Source organism: Meleagris gallopavo, chromosome 25 (genome assembly GCF_905368555.1).
Source record: "Meleagris gallopavo chromosome 25, MGAL_WU_HG_1.1, whole genome shotgun sequence".
NCBI lineage: Eukaryota > Metazoa > Chordata > Aves > Galliformes > Phasianidae > Meleagris > Meleagris gallopavo.
Genome location: NC_139428.1, coordinates 4273163 through 4289768, shown reverse-complemented (window position 1 = coordinate 4289768; position 16606 = coordinate 4273163). Strand labels below are relative to the sequence as shown.

The 16606-nt window shown below is 42.7% G+C and overlaps 1 protein-coding gene across 1 annotated transcript; it reads right to left on the bottom strand.

Annotated features, from left to right (window-relative positions):
- Positions 1 to 7170: 7170 nt before the first annotated feature.
- On the bottom strand, positions 7171 to 16005 carry PSMB2 (proteasome 20S subunit beta 2). Its single transcript, XM_010723331.4, has 6 exons — positions 15819 to 16005; positions 14982 to 15104; positions 14268 to 14338; positions 9761 to 9923; positions 8293 to 8342; positions 7171 to 7405 (listed from the first exon to the last, which is right to left on the bottom strand). Exons 1-6 carry the CDS (start codon positions 15907 to 15909, stop codon positions 7298 to 7300), a joined length of 606 nt encoding a protein of 201 aa, XP_010721633.3. The 5' UTR covers positions 15910 to 16005; the 3' UTR covers positions 7171 to 7297.
- Positions 16006 to 16606: the final 601 nt, after the last annotated feature.

Below are 16606 nucleotides of genomic sequence, written 5' to 3'. Positions count from 1 at the left end.
CTGGTGCCTGAAAGGCCAGGATGCCACCAATTACCCCTTAATGGGAAGGAAGTTTGATGATTTGGATTCACTTGTTGATCTTGCCGCGGATGTTGAGGACTGACAGCAGACATGTCATGTTGGGTCAACATCTGAAGGCACTGAGACTTCCCAAAAGGGCTGAGATTTTGGGCTTTCTGCATGCACACATGCATCCAGGTAGAGCACAGCTTGCAGAGGTTGTGCCAGGCCAGCCCTGTTTGCACATTAATGCTGGAGTTCCCCTCCTGAGGACACTCAAACAAGGCCGTGTCCCGCTGTGTTCTTTGCCTTTACATCCTAAGAGAAAAGGGCTTTTCACACAATTTGGGGCTCCACCCTGCTATAAATTCCCACAGCGATTACAAATCGTGGGAAAATACGTGGGATTGTGTCAAGGAGTAAAAATAGATTCGGGCTCATGGTTTCTACCCTTGTTACAGAGCGCCGTGGAATTCCAATCCTAAAGGGAAGTTAAAAAAAATTTCTTTTTCCAATTAATTTTGAATGGATGACAAGTCCAGGGAAACCACATGGCAATCCATGACAAGTGGAAAAGAGAACATTAACGAGATCTCTTCATTCCTCCACAGTCAGCTATCCCAAGGGTGAACTCTGACTGTGCTGCACCATTAAGACAAACAAGCAGAGGCTGTGCTTTGGCATTCTGCATGGCTTTGGATAAACTAAATAATTACCTTTAAGTAGGCGACCTTAAAAGCAACATAGTAATAATACCTCTCCGTACTAAAACAGCACAATAAACTTTGCTGACCTGTAGTTAATGCATTCTTTCATATATGAGAGAGTTCATTAAGTCCCAAGCTTTACATAGACAGTCCGAGGAGCCACACAACGAGCAAAGGAAGTTTTTCCTGTAAGTGCAACTGAATTGAGACATCCAAAACAAAACCATTTTCCCATCAGGCATTAAAAGAAGTGGTATTTGCAAGGGAGACAAAGTGCTTGCTTGAGAGATTGATTTAGCAGCCTAGACAAATGTGTGCAGCGTCCCACCATTGCCTTAATTATCCTAGCAGACTTCGGGAGAAACAGCCCAAGCCCAGTCATTACACAGAATACGAACACGTTGACCCAGAAGGTATCATTTTGGTCTTCCTGCCCAACCTTCTTCGTAGTGCAAAGAATTCCCACTGTGGCCACCCGAACATCGCTGCGTTTCCAATAGGATACCACAAATAGCAATCAGAATTCCAGGCACTGAATGCACACCCAAGTTTTGACCCTGTAAATGCGGTGCTGCAGCATCCCAATAACCTCCCAAAGGATGCTCCAAATGGCTCCTTTGGGTGTTTTATCCTGACACCTTCAGCTGCTTCCTATTCTATCCCTCCCAGCAAACCAGAAGTTGAAAACATATCCCGGAACTCAGAAGTATTTCCCTTAAGGATAGCTTCGCTTTGGTCACAAGGCCTAAAGCCAAAGATCTGTTAAATGAATGCAACTTTTTTGTGGTGTGAAATGAACTCAGGGAAAGAGCAAGATGTCATTCCAAGAAGCTCAGCAGCACACTCTGATGCTACAGCCTTCTCACCTGATGATCGCTCTGCCTGCACGCAGCTGTGCTGGGTTCCTTCCTGAGTTTTCCACTGTACAAAGCCTGAAACTGACTGAAGAACATCCAAAAGGCAGAATTTCCTTGGTCTGACTGTTCTTGAATGACCTGCACTCAACATGAACCACAATCAGCCCACTGTTTTCAGCCCAAACCACATTTTCACGCATTCCACGTGGTTTTATTATCCCTTGCAATAGATACATTTCTGCTAATTCTCCAATGGCATCCAGGATTTACTCACTCTCAAGGGCACTCTGTGAGAAGTAAATCATGTTCTTTCTTACGCTGTTACAGATCCGAGCAAAGGGAATCCATAGTTTGTTTCAGACGATTGGTGGCTGGAATACCACACACTTTTATTCTGCTGTTCACAGAGCCTCCTCACACCTTGGAGACATTCCAAAATCTGTGTGGCTCTGTAAGGAGAGAAATTCTATTTCCTGTGCAGACCATATCATCCATGGACATCTCTTTTCTACCAGGTTTACACCTCAGTAATAGGTGGGAAACCCATTCAGCTAGCAGAGCATCTTTCAGAGCAATAGAAAGAATGCTGAATAACTGAGAGAATCTTTAAATTAGGTCTAATCTGGTGAAGTCCAACGGCATAAATGAATATTCCCATTCTAAGTATATACAAACTGGTCATAGTGCCTTTGGATCTGGTGAGCTAAGGAGTAATGCAGCTGAATGCAGTGAGGAAAATAGCTCTGTTCAGATCAGGGCAAAGATTTGCTTTTCTATTAATGCCATGTGTTAATAAGCTTTTTCACAGCTTTTGAACACAAAGAACCTTTTGGTTTAGTTCTCTGCAAATTTTGGAGCCAACACAGAAACCAAAACCGTATGGCTTTACAGCTTCTAAATACATCAGCAGAGGTTAACCTCAAACCTTTAACCAGCTTATACAAACATCAGAGATGAAGGCAAGCTGACCTCTGGCAGTGTTCACACAACCAGCCTTCCCAGTGTTTCATCAGAGCATGGGCAATAAACACTAAAATAAATATAAAAACACAACCTTAGGAATATCAGACGTACCAGACCAAAGCCTCAGGTGTGCTGGTTTGGAGAGGTTTCCTGTGTGCTTTGAGTGAATACCACAAGACATATGAAATTAGAGCCCAATCTTAATTGTTTTCTTCTTGAAGGTGTCCTCTCAGGGCAACACCACTTTAAGGATGACCATGAAAAAGTGGAAAAAGCAAGTCTGAATCTTAGCATGATATCTTTTAGCCATTGTCTGTAACAGCATTACATGGTGCTGTAGCTTTTCCTCCTTGGCATACTGTTGCCAGTAAAGCACTGCAAGCATCCTCACTTCAAGCACTTGGCAGTAAGCACCAAGAGCAATTTTGCAAGGGAGACTGGTCTGGCACTGCCTGGAAAAAAAAAAACAACCCACAAGAAACTAAAGATGTGCTTATCAGTGCTTGGATTAGCAAAAAGAATGGGTTGAGAATGGGTTCCAACCACTCTTTGGCCATTTTGGCAACTCATGAGCTACCAGACTTCACTGCCCTGCTTGCGAAACCAGGGATGATTGTGTTTCACAGGATGATCTTCCAACAACTACAGAAGAGAAAATGCATGTCTTTAAAGGGAAGAGGCAACCCTGCACTCAGCCATTGCTATGCAAGGTATAAATTCACCCTTTCTCCGTAATGCTGAGTTTCTGTGACCACCTGGTGATCTGCACAGAGATGGAGCAGCCAAACAGGTTTGCAAGGAGGAGGTGTGGTGGATGCAAGATCACTGCCCTCTGCTGAATGGAAGAGGCTTCTGAGAGTCCACAAATCACGATGTCTGAATCATCTTTGCCCTCTCTAAGTTAACTAAAGGAGATGCACTACTTTCGTGGTTGTGCACAAACACCAAAAATACTGATGATCTCAAAGAAATCTCCGTTATGCAACAGGTATTTTACCCAAGTGAAATGCAGTTAGTCAAGCCATTGCTTCAGACAACTGGACTATTTGGTTGCCTTAGAGTTCATTTATAGATCCAAGTTTATACTATACTCACTGGTATTCAGATTATCCACATTTTAGCGTCACCTCTCCATAAGTTTGATCAGCAAAATTTAATTTTGAATAATGCTTTACTGTATTGCACAGGGAGAACAGACTGCCAGTGCCCAAACATCCTTTCCCTTCTCACCATTCCTAAACAGAGGGTTTGCTCTATTCCTTCCACAGCTGTCTTGAGTTAGACTACATGAATAAGCTTATTGGATAACTACCGAATTGCACATTAGCACAGAAACAAAACACTTCAAACGTCACTTTGCATTTTCAAGATAACTATTTTCTTTTTAGTCTGGTCCTCAGCAGATCGTGGGTACTCAGAGGTTCAAACCAATGCAGTCACGAGCACAGAAAACACAATAGAAGGACATGTTTTAATGCCACTACTTTCATTTTCCTCTTTTTAATGTCTGCTAAGACAACTTATGTCTGTTTAGTTTGATCAGTGCTCACGTGAGAATTTCCTGCACTTAGTTATGTTGATGGCAGCCTGATAACAACATATGGAACCTCTGGCAAAGGTTAAGGCTCTAAAGAATGTTAAATGGCTCAAAGGATAAACTTTTTACGGGTAGGATAAATTAATTTTTCCTTCACACAGTGCTTGACAAGTAGCAAAGTTAGAGGCAGACAGAGGCATCCTTAGAGCTCAAACTATTTAATACAGAATATTCTGTCCCTGCTTTAGGCTGGAAAACTGAATCAACCTAACCCGCTGTTATGAACACAGCCCTTTTACCTTTAACAAAGAGGAAAAAAATCAAAAGCATCTTCTGACTGTGTAAGGTACACTGCTACTGGGGTCTGCTGGAACAAGCCAACTCCTTCAGCACAGCCCAGACCCAGCACCTACCCTCACACTCCCAGCATCAGCACAGCCCCAAGGCACACAGCTCCGCTCCTTGTAAACCGATCTCATGGCTCCCGAAGAGATGAGCTGGTGCAGTGATCTGTTACACACACACTGCTCAGGAAAAGACCGTCTTTAAACAGGAAACCTAAAAGGAGAAAAAAGTGCCCTGTTAACTCTTTAGGCCCTGAGGCTTTTGCCAGTAAAACATATGGTGAGAATTACCAGCCAAAGCAAAGCAGAGCAGCTCAAGGTGGATACGATACCCTGCAAACGTTACCTTGGTTTACAACTTTTATTTTTTTAACATAAAGAACAAAAATACATTAGTAAAAAGCAGGGTGTTTTTTTTTTTTTTTTTGTCCTTGTTCAATTTAGTCCCAAAGGTGAAATAGACAAAAGGTTTTCTTCCCCTTGATGGGAAGCTTAAAACTTTTCCTCTCAACACCCCATGCATTATAATCAAGCAAAAGGAAGTCAAATGTTTCTGACTCTAAAGCTCAGCATCACAGCAGACCTTTAAAACATCCCACAAGGTTATATAGCAAAAGTGTTACACCTTTCCTTAAAAAGGTACAAATTCTTGAGAAATCCACAAAAAAAACTTCTCTCTTTAGAGGCCACAGACAAACCTCACTGCAGACCTATTCTTTTGTTCAACTGCTTTGTCCAAAAAGAAAAGCAAAAAGAAAAAAAGGGCTGTATTTGTTCATTTCTAGAGGTTGCTGCTCTGTTGGTTTCTGATGTAACCCCTTGCATCCTCCACTCAATGGGGGATTCAGACCTTGGTCCTTGCCCTCAGGCATAACATATGTTCCACTGCAACCTGAATTCAACGGGGATGTTTGCAATGGAATAATTGTTTTATGTTTATTAATCACCTGCATGCAAATAGGTGCCAATAAAAACACCAGGCAGAGCCTCTGCCAGACTCTAACATGATCTAAAAGCACCGCAGCACAGTTCTGGTGTCTGAAATAATGACTGCCTCCAATAAAGAGGCACTGCAACTTTGATATGCAGTGACAAAAATATCACATCAGCTCACCTTGCAATGGTGAGTTTGAAAAAGAGACAAAAAAAAACCTGCAAAAACATTCAACATCAGTGGTAAAATTAGATATGCTGCATATTAAGCTGAACAACTACGTTAATGCAACATGAAGAGGTGAGATTTCAAAAACAAAAGTAGAACTACTCATGTTAAATGTGACCTGCCAGGAGAAAAATCATGCTGAAGACAACTTATGGGTAAGAAAACAAAAATAAAAACTGTTTGAGGTTTAAGACAGTCAATTGCAGTGAAACCTTTCAGAGTTGTATTGGTGGCTTTAAATAAAACTAACTGCAGACAAGAGTACAACAGAAAGAGCTCATAATTAGACTAATTCTGGAAAAAATTAAAAGACTACATAGTCTGATGTGACTTCAGATTTAGATTTAAGGGCAGTGTTAAGAGGCAGGATGAGTAAAAGCACCAGAGCTGCAAGTTTATTCTGTGTCACTGAGTGATGCTCAGCCTCCAGTTCTCACGTGATCAGGAATACAGGAACTCAGGAATACAGGAACACCTGGTTTACAACTGGCAGCTTCCTGAAGAGATAAACATTCTGCATCCACTGAAATGAAGCTCTGCCTACTAACTTCAACAGACTCAGGATTTCAGGGTAAACCCATGCAGCAGTGGTGCCACAGCCACATCCTGAACATCACCTGTACAGAGGATATAAATGCAAGTACCCTAAAAACACAGAGTCAAGCCAAAAAAGCTTAGATGGATTGCTGGTCACCTCTCCCAGGTACACAAACTTAGGTGTTATATCATGTCACACAATATAATCCACATAGAATCTTGTACACATCCTTCTATTTCCAAGATTGTTCTTCTGAACTTAAAATATGCACCCAAAGAGAATGTTTGAGATAGCTGACCTGCACAGTGTAATTTCAAGCAGGGAATCAGCCTCAATTAGTCTCAATTTCTTCCCATCAGAATCACTTCTGGGCAGAGCATTAAGGATCAGCCACATGAACATCATTTAAGGCTCCTGCCTACAACCCAGACAATATCAGTGATTTTTCTTACAGAAGGAGCTCCAGCTAGCTGAGAGAATCCAGGGATTTATGAAAAGTGCTGAAATTATTTTTCATAAAACTTGTAGAGACAATTAAGAAAAAAAACAATCACACAACTGGTATGCATGTTTAAATAATATAGCTCCAAGCTAACTGCCAGAACATCCCTTCCCAGAATCCAGCTGAGTAAAAAGTGACACTAGCATTTCAAAATCCACTGTTTATTGAAAACCTCTCTTTCCACTTGGATTATATCGAAACCAAGGATAACAAAAGGAAGAATAACAAAAAGAAGTCTTTGAAAGTCAGATTTTTATAACGCAGAGGTAAAGTCCTGTGAAAGATGAAATAGGATGCTGGTATGTTTAGCACAAAGCACTTGCCTGCTGTTTGCTGAGCTTTAATACTCAGCGTGAGGAAGATGACTGCAAATTCTCTTCCAGAAAATATGGTCGTTTTCCCACACATCAGAAAACTTACAGTAAAAACTATCAGAATAAGTGTAGGAGAATCTGAACGTGGCACCACTGCCAACAAATCACATCTCATCTTCATGAATGATGAAGGTAAGGAATTATTTTACTTAAACACTCCCAGGAAGGACCAGTGGAATCAAAAGATGGAACTGGCATAAATGTCAACCTTTATTCAATCTCCCAGCATAGTACACGTCTTGGGTGCTTCAAATGAATATTAAAAAAACCAAAAGCTGAACAAAAAAAGACTGCTGAAGAAAGATCTCAGGGGTTAAGACAACGCTTTTAGAAGGGGTACATTGTCCACTTCATGGATGCCATCCTTGTCAATGAATCGGGCATTGAAAGAAGTCAGATTTAAGACGAAGCGTTTCTGAAGCTGTTCAAAAGACAAAGGAGGTAAGATTAATTCACAGCTTAAACAAAAGAGAATAGCATTACTTAAGGGATATGATGAGCTGTTGCTCATCAAAATTTCCATCCTGTTCTTGTTGCTAATATTTAATGCCACTAGAACTAGGGGGATTTTCACAGCTCAGGAAACATTTAGTACAATTTTGTTATAATATTATCCATGTTAGACCAGAGATTCAAAGCACAAAAGCCTGTTAGCATGGAAGACATTTAAGGAGGAAGACAGCAGGCTGTAACTCAGGACACAGTGTAGGCATCAAAAAGAATTTAAACAGGACCTCGTTAGAACAAGTCTTCCTAATGTTTCCCTAGTTGTTTCTTCCCAACGATATTAAATTCAATCTCAAAGACAAGGACAGGGAATATTCTCCTTCAATAAAAGCCTTGGAGTCCGAAATGATACGTTTACATTAAAATAGATTATGAACTTTAAGGTCAAATCTTCACCCCAATTAGACTTAGATATCACTTCACAAGCTGCAAGAGAAGTATCTTCTAGTTACGTGTAACACAAGTAACACAGGGATGCTTGCATTACATTCAGAAGCAACATAAAAGAAAGTCAAAGACTGTCTGTATCAATATTATGCTAAGCATGAAAGAAGTAGAAGTAAAGAAAAGCAATTAAGCTTAAAGTTTATGTTCTGGAGGACATGAACCATGCTAAGACAACGCAAGCGCTCACAAATCCTTTTCCTCAGTAGCTATTCCACATCTGGTCAATGTGCATTTATTATCCCTTCTGGCAAAGAGAGCAAACTATGCGACAAGAGGAACAGGAAAATATCAGCAAATGAATGCAAACAAACATTCCTTTCTCAGGATCACAAGGAGCCAAGTTTGGCAACTCACCTCCTCTAGACATTTCTTTAGGAGCTCCACAGCTTCCTCACGTGTGATACCTGAAAGAAAACATCCCCAGATTGATTTAATTAGAGGCCATCTCTCTCAACAGAAACTTTATTAAATTTAAACAACTTTTCAGCTGAGCACCAAAAGCTCTACTTCCCAGCTCACAGAAAACACTTTCCAGATGTACTGAGGACGCCCTGAGCTGAAGCACTCACACTGCAACAAGCCATTGAGAATCGATTTGTTCCACTGAATGGGAAGCATGACGGAATTTTGCCTCCCATGGCCAGGGAGCAGGCTTTGGAGGAGTCCAGCCTCCCCTCTCCCCTCAAGTTTATTACAGTTTTAAATCAGCTCCATCTGTCCACAGCCGGCTGCAAGTCAGTGACAGTAGGCGGAGGTTGGTTTTAGTGCTGTGTTCCCTGCTGGGTATTAGTTTTAATAATGGGAAAGGCACGTGTGTGATGCCCCTGCTATTCTCACACATTAGGATAAAATCCAGCACTGGATAGGGATGGCAAGCCATGACAACCCATTGTCGTTTACTGTTTTTCCTCTTTTCACAAGGAGTGATGAAAATGTGCTACTATCATTTGTAAAGGACGTTGCTAGAAAGCAGCTAAGCTCCGTGGATCTTATTTCTAAAGCTTTTGTTCCTGACTCACATTCACTGTTCAGTTAAAAGAGCCCCCATTAAAATAAAATTGCCATCCTACAGCTGCTTTTCTTGCAGTAGGTAGATGGAAGGATTGCTAAGTGAACAAATTCACTGTGAGAACAAACTCAGCTTTGCACACAGTAAGGAGTAAAGCAGTTTTGTAGTTAAAGTCAAAGATGTCATGAATTGCAGTTCCAGCTTTGCACATCTCCTCATCTGATAAACAGGGATGGAGCACAAATCTAAAATTAAGACTTTAGACAGCTACAAGCATACACAATTATAATCAACTACTGTGCCAGCTCATCTTCAGCACCTCAGAGTTCTGAGATAACCTTGCTAGGAAGGAATGTTTTTTCACCCCTATATTTTTGATACACCACAAATGAAACCAATCCAAAACACAGAGCAAAAAGATGGCAGTTGCACTCTGGAGATGGATATTCTGGAATACCCGTGTCATAGCAACAAACAAGTAGAAAATGAAACGCTATTTATTAAAAACTATTAACAGTAAACTGTCTAGAAAAGTCCAATCATGTTCTATGTGAAACTGGAACTTCTTTCACTTGCAGACCACTGTGCTTCAAATAGGAAAATAGTTAGGACTGTCTAGCTTCCCTTGGCTCCTTCAGCAAAAGCAGAAGGCAACCTTCAAAGCCACATTTCAGCTAACAGTCAAGTTTAAACCTGCAGCAGCACAGCAGTTGTGAGGGACCAGCTGGCTGTGTACATGCCAAACCCATTCTTGAAGCCTTTCAGTTATGAATCAACAATGGGAGAATTTGTCCCTTTGCAGGCTCCGCTTACCTGGCTTGTAATAGCGGTCCAGGATGCTGAGGGTAAGGAATGCACCATATCCATGTGCTGCAAAAGGAGCTTTAGCCAGAGCTGCAAGGTAATCCATGTAATAAAGGGCAGGACCTTCATGGTCGTCGTAGCCAGCCAGGAGAAGGTTGACATGGTAAGGGGTCTGCAAACAGAAATACCACTTTGTTAGAGCAGCCACACACGAGGTTTTGGATCTTAACTGTCACGCAGAATAGCAACACAGCTGCTTTTGCAATTCTTCATGATGCAGTGACTAGCAACTGACATCTACGCTCCTCACAGGAGATGCTGGACTTCAGTATCAGAAAAGATCAAGTCCCCTGGTGTTACAGCATGCAGAATAAAAAAAAAAAAAAGTACAATTCTGCCCTTTTTTCTTTAAGATTTCATGGCACATTCCAACAAAATGAAAACTTTAATCACGTTTTCACAAAAAATTCTTTAGTTTCAACATAAAAGTTGATAATTTTTACTGTCAACACAGGAGCACAATGTGAGCGTTCTGCAGTCTGTAAGAACTTCTGTTAATTTCATATGCTCTTTTCTCAGTCACGCTGCTGTTAACCAGAGACCATTTTAGCACACATGAAAGCTTATAAACGGTGCAGCGTGAACAGATATATACAGTGTTGCACAGCCTTAATTGGCAATTAATTTTTTATTGCGTGTACCAAACTTAATCTTTACTATTTTGCTAAATTGATCACACAAAGCTCTAAGGAACTGGTTTGTTACCATTTAAAATTGACTAAGATGCTGCAACACTACATCACCACGATGTGCATTAATCTTAAAGCATTTCAGAGTATCTGTAACCAGTAACTGTGCAGCTGTATTCATTTAATTAGGCTGCATTTTATTTGTTCTCCAACATCACACAGGCTGATATTTAAAAGCCGTGACACAAGATCACTCAAATCACTGTGTGACTTTGAATTACCAACACTGGCATATGTGAGACACTCAACAACAAACAAATGGTGTTATACAGACTCCAATCTGTAAGCTATTTTTCAGTTGCATGTTCTCCCACTAAAGGGCTGAGACAACCTCTTAAATGCAAAGAAATTGTTACCCATGCTATCCTATTACTCAAGAAAGGTAGATTTAAATATTAGAATACACGACCTATTTATTACTTCCCTAAGTGAAAATATTCTCATACACCAAGCCTTTCTGTTGAGTTTACACAGGAGGACTCAGTTCACACCCTCAAACAGTGACATTTATGCTCACAGTGCAGTAAGATGCAAACACTCAGAATCCCCTACATGGAACTTAATTGTATTAAGTGAACACTTCTCCATTTCCAAGGCTCTGTTTCAAACTAAACCCATGCCCACTGCCCTAAGCTCTGCAGAGGACTGCTGTGGCTAAAGGGTTACCAAACAACACGGCTGTCACTCCAGGATAAACGCAGCTCCCCCAGATTTGCCATGAGAGGCTGTATTTCCTCACCACAAGTAGCTTTGCACTTTATGCTGTTTGATTTAAAATAACTACAGCAATTAAGGCACGTGTGAAATTCTTCAGAACTTACAGCTGAAGAGAACAGCTGTGATAAATACACCAAACCAACAGGCTCAGGAGGCTGGGCTGCGACAGGCAGCCGTGTGACATCTGGCGGAAGCCAAAGTCACAGCAAGGGGGAGGGAGAAAGGTGGGGAAGCATCCTGCCAAGCGTGGACAAGGAGAAAGGAACTGACAGCCTTTCCTTGGACTCAGGCCAGAGCCTGTCACCTATAATTAAACACAGCGTCACAACCCGACAAGAAGTTGAACTTCAAAGGGTTTCAGGGACGGGGGGGTATTTTTCCTGCTCCCCACCACCACGCACGCTCAATTGTAGGTCTAACATATAACACTGAGTCACCTGCTGAATCAAATGCCGATGTGGAGGCACCACTGGAAGGGGAACTGCAGCACCACTCACCTATTTAAAAGCCAGCAGGCTCCAATGCAGCACCTAGATTTGCCTCACTTACAAACGAAAAATAAGCAGCTCCCTGCAGACACTACTTTAGAGTATAAAGCCCTGCACGAAGGCTGAACATGACTTGCAAGAACACCACAGATCTGACACACGTGCCTACCACCTAGAGCAATATCCTCAGCACTGGGAAAGTAATGTGAGAAATACGTTGTATTATCCACGCAACATCCTTATTACAAGACTTTGTGCATCACTGGCTGTGTGAATAGAAGAAAGCTAGCCATTTCCTTCAAAATACAACCTATTTCTACTCCAGCAACAGCTTCATGTCTGCATGCTTTGCTAAAGCTTGAGAGCTTTGCTAAAGCAGCAACCATACTCTAATTAGAATGGTTTCAAAATTTATCAACATAAATGTAACGCTGCACAGATGCCTCACTGTACCAGCTGGTTAACACTGTTTGCTTTCCCCTTCCATTTTTCATGCTTCTGTTTCTACTCAGAAAGTAAAGCTCACAAGTGAAAGCGTTGCCTGACAGCAGACATTGATTCCAGAGAATATTTATTAACAAGGTGTGGAGAACAGCAGGGGAAACAACTTCCTTCAATAGCGTGGAGCAGATTTTAAACTGTGAAACAGTATTATTAAAAAGAATGTGCACTGCAAGGTAACAAAAAGCTAGCAGTGCCATACACACAAACTGTCAGAAATAAAGGTAACCACGCTGGAGAAACTCATATTAGTACTGGCTCATCTGCAAATATAAATGAAATCAAACTAGACAGCATAGGGAAGAACCTAGAACATTGTTATCATCCACATAATTCACTTAAGAGCTTCAGGAGTCCTACATGCAACTCGAACAGGTACACAGAGCTGGTGTTAATCCTTGTATCGCATCAATTAAAAAAAGGCACAAAAATAGGAAAAAAGTTCTGATGGCAAGGTTTGTACAAACAAATTCTAAATGCACACGAAGTCACGATGTGCTATGTTTAAAGAAAGAGTTCTCAGAACAGAGATCACTGTAGTGTGACAGTGTCAGAGTGCACCACTTGCTCTGGGGCACTGCCATCTGCAACAGCACAGCATTTTGTCTCCAGTAAATAAACACATCTGCCTTTGCCAGTGTCCTCCCCACTGTGCTGCCCATCTGGAGCAGGTGAGCTGGAAGACAAGCAGGGGCTCGGGAAGCAGGAGAGGCACGGGGAAGGATCAGGCCCCAAGGGACGTGGCACAGAAGACAGTGCCACATCATGCCACATGCTGCCAGCTAAGGATGCCAAAACTTCTGCTAAATTACTCTTGTTAGTGGTATTTAAATCAGATTATGAAATGGTTGCTTCTGCACGCAGGCAGGACATTCAGTATTGCCTCACCTGTGTAACACAAGGACCCTGTAATGAATTATTCCACTTGCTCTACAAGCTTGATTAACTTAAAAATTTGATACCTTCAGCTGTCCTCCACATCAGAAAAGAGAACACTGCCATCAGGCTGCTCCTACAGATGAGTTCAATGCACAGCTCTGTGCCTCACTCCACACACGCCTAACCCTCAGCAATAAAGCTGATGCTGGAAGGGGCCTCTATGTGCCCACGTAAAATATGATTTCAAGCCTGTGAAGTAAACTGCTGGAATAAGCACCAACCTCATTTACCCATGTCCAATTCCTGACAGATCTGTTTAACTTCATTTTCAATATCCTCTTTGCTCTTGTTTTGTTTTATGCAACACACTGGGAAGAATGCTAACCAAGTAATTCCTAACCTTGGATCTTTAGAAGTCTGTTTGCCCCTCCTGAAAACATTAGAACATTTTACAAGAAGAATTAAGCCTTTTCTCCTGGGGAAATAACAGATTTATTTCAACATGCGTTACGCCCATTTATCAAATTTGGAAAGCACACATCCAAGGACACTGACTTGCATACAGCCAAACAAGATGAAAGACAAACAGAAGTTCTGACTTCACTGTGCTTCAAAGGGTATCCCAGCATGACAGCTGGAGAATCACTGACAGGATGCATTTATTAGCAATACTTTGAAAAAAAAAATTACCATGAGAAAAATCAGTAATTACAGTTCAGTAACTTGAGAAAAAATATAAAGCTTCGACTTGGATTTCGTGTTTCCTGAAAGCCTCGTGTTGCTGTTTACAAAAGGGACTTGTTTTGCTAAGCACATCAAACAGCTTTGCTCTATTAAATCATTTTCCAAGAAGATTAAACGGATTCAGTGCATTTGCATGAAAACTAACAACCTTATCTCGATGTTAAAGAGGCTTAATTCACTTAGCTGCACTTAGTGTTTGTAACAAAATGTTTGTTAGGCCCAAAAATGAAATTTTAAGACCACAGTTGTATCAGTTATCAACACCCCATAACTTTTCTGAATATGCAAATCAGTATTTACTTTAACAAGAAATTGTTACTTTTCCAAGTGAATTCATACACAAATACAGAAGCCAACACCTATACATCAGACCCTAGTACTTTAAAATGGAAGATTTCTCCCAAAAGTTTTGGCCAAAATCTTTTGCTTATTACTCACTCGACTCCGAAGGTAATCAGCTAGATTTCGGCGTGTGAAGTTTGCAGCTGCAGTAGGAGACAATTCATAACCTGAAGGAGAAATGCATATTTGATTAAAAAAAATCATATACACAATTAACTCAATGATTTCCCATACTATTTCACAGGTAATTTCATACAGATAATTTCATACAATGACCCGGGTTGCAAAGGAACACAACGTTCATCCAGTTCCAACCCCCTGCTGTGTGCAGGTCGCCAACCAGCAGCCCAGGCTGCCCAGAGCCACATCCAGCCTGGCCTTGAATGCCTGCAGGGATGGGGAATCCACAGCCTCCTTGGGCAACCTGTTCCAGTGCCTCACCACCCTCTGTGTGAAAAACTTCCTCCTAACATCCAACCTAAACCACTGATTTTGGAAATAATAAGTTAATCCTTTAATATCAAAGTACTACATCATTTAATCTGTTTAATCCCATTTTATTGTGAATGCTACATTACAGAGAAAATCATGCAAAGAGCCCTCAAAGTCCAGGTAGCTCATAGCCATACAGAGCATTCAAACACACAGCTCGAAAAAGTTAAATACTACAAGCACATGCTGGAATTTCTCAGCCACATACATCAGGAAAGCTGCTAACAGCTGGCATGCAATGGATATCTTCCTTAAACACTGTCACTCGTGTTAAAAGCAGCTTAGTAGAGCTACAGATAAGTAATCTCCCTCACTCACCATTTCGCATTTTGTAGAGCTGAACGTTTTTCTGGATGTATTCTGCAAATTGCACGGTGTCTCCAGCCTCGCCCACACACAGCAGCAAGATCTTTTCGCTCATCTTAAACATTTTATCGTGGTCTAGGCAAAGGAAACAAGGAGATCTGATGTGAAACACAGTTTTAGGCAAAAGCACCACTAGCTGTAAAACTGAGGATTCTACGGAAAATTTATCAATACATCAACTTACAGCTTTTTTGGTAATGTTCTAGAGCACAGGGCTTGGATTAAGGCTGTACACCTTGTGCACATACTCCTAGCCCACGTTACTACAACAACAGGCAGAAAAAGCCATTTTTGAGAACTTCAAAGGCTTGAAAACTCTCCAGGTGTTTTCCCACATCAGGAAGCTAAAAAGATATCGCAGCAATTCACATACCTCGTGTTGCTCTTACTTCCAGTATCCCCTTTTCCCCACGAAACGCCCTTTAACAGGCAGATAGCTCCAACCAAGCCCTTCTCCCTGCCCTCATTATTCCTCTGGAACACCCAACGCAGCCCCACAGCGAGGCCTGGGCCAACAAGCGACGTTTACCTCAAGCCTTAAGCAAACACAACCACCAGCGGGCACGGCAGCTCGGAGTGCCGGCTTTACACAGAACACGCAGCCCTGCGAGACCAGAGCTCCGAGCCGGCAGCCCCTCGCAGGAACCAGACCCGAATTAAAGACCCTCACAGCGTTTCCCCGCGCGGTGCCGCACGTCGCGGGCCTGGGAGCCCCCAGCAGCACAGGTGATCGAGGCCGGGCCCAGCGAGCGGCAACCCGGAACAGCGGCAGCTCCGCTCGGCCCTCACCGTGCTTCATCTGGACGATGCTGGAAGCCGCCACGGTGTCGGCAGCCACCAGGACGTAGTCGGGGCCCTGGATCCCGATCAGGTACTCCATGGCGGCCGCGCTCCGCCGCCCCGCGCCGTGACACAGCGATGCGCCGCCGCCTCCGAAACGCCGCTACCGCGCATGCGCCGGCGCGGTGTGATGACGTCACGTCTCGCGAGAGCACGGTGCGGGAGTCACGTGGGGACGCGCGCCTTGCGCCGGGCGTCTGTTGGCGCCTGAGGGGAGGTGGGGTGGGGTGGGTGCTGATCTGCTTTTATGTCCTCTGCCCTAATTGTATCTGCTAACTAATCTTCATGAGCAGGGAGCAGCGCCTGGGTGCGCTCAGGGGTTACTTAGGTTGTTCTGTCCAATGCGTTCGTTGTGGGGCACGGTCTGTGCTCTGTGTTCCACAGTTTGGTTCTCCTGTCCCATGGGGGGGGTGGAGGCTTCAAGCAAATCTGGGCCTCTGCGCTCGTGAGTTGGGGTGTTTGGTGCCGCTCACAGCCGAAGTGTATCTTGTTCGTTGTTAAAAAGCATGCTTGCAAAGCTCAGTCTCAAAGAAAGGTGGAAAATCGAGTTGTATAGGGCAGCTTCTGCCGCGTATGCTTTGTGGGATAAAATAAAGCTGGCTTGGCTTGTATGCCCTGGAGCAGAGGGCACTGCTTGGAACTGAAACTCTGTGGAGGTCCAGGAGGAGAGGAAGCTGCTCCAAACCCTGCCCTGCAAGGCAGCTGTTCTTGGGCACAAAATGCATTGGAAATGAAAC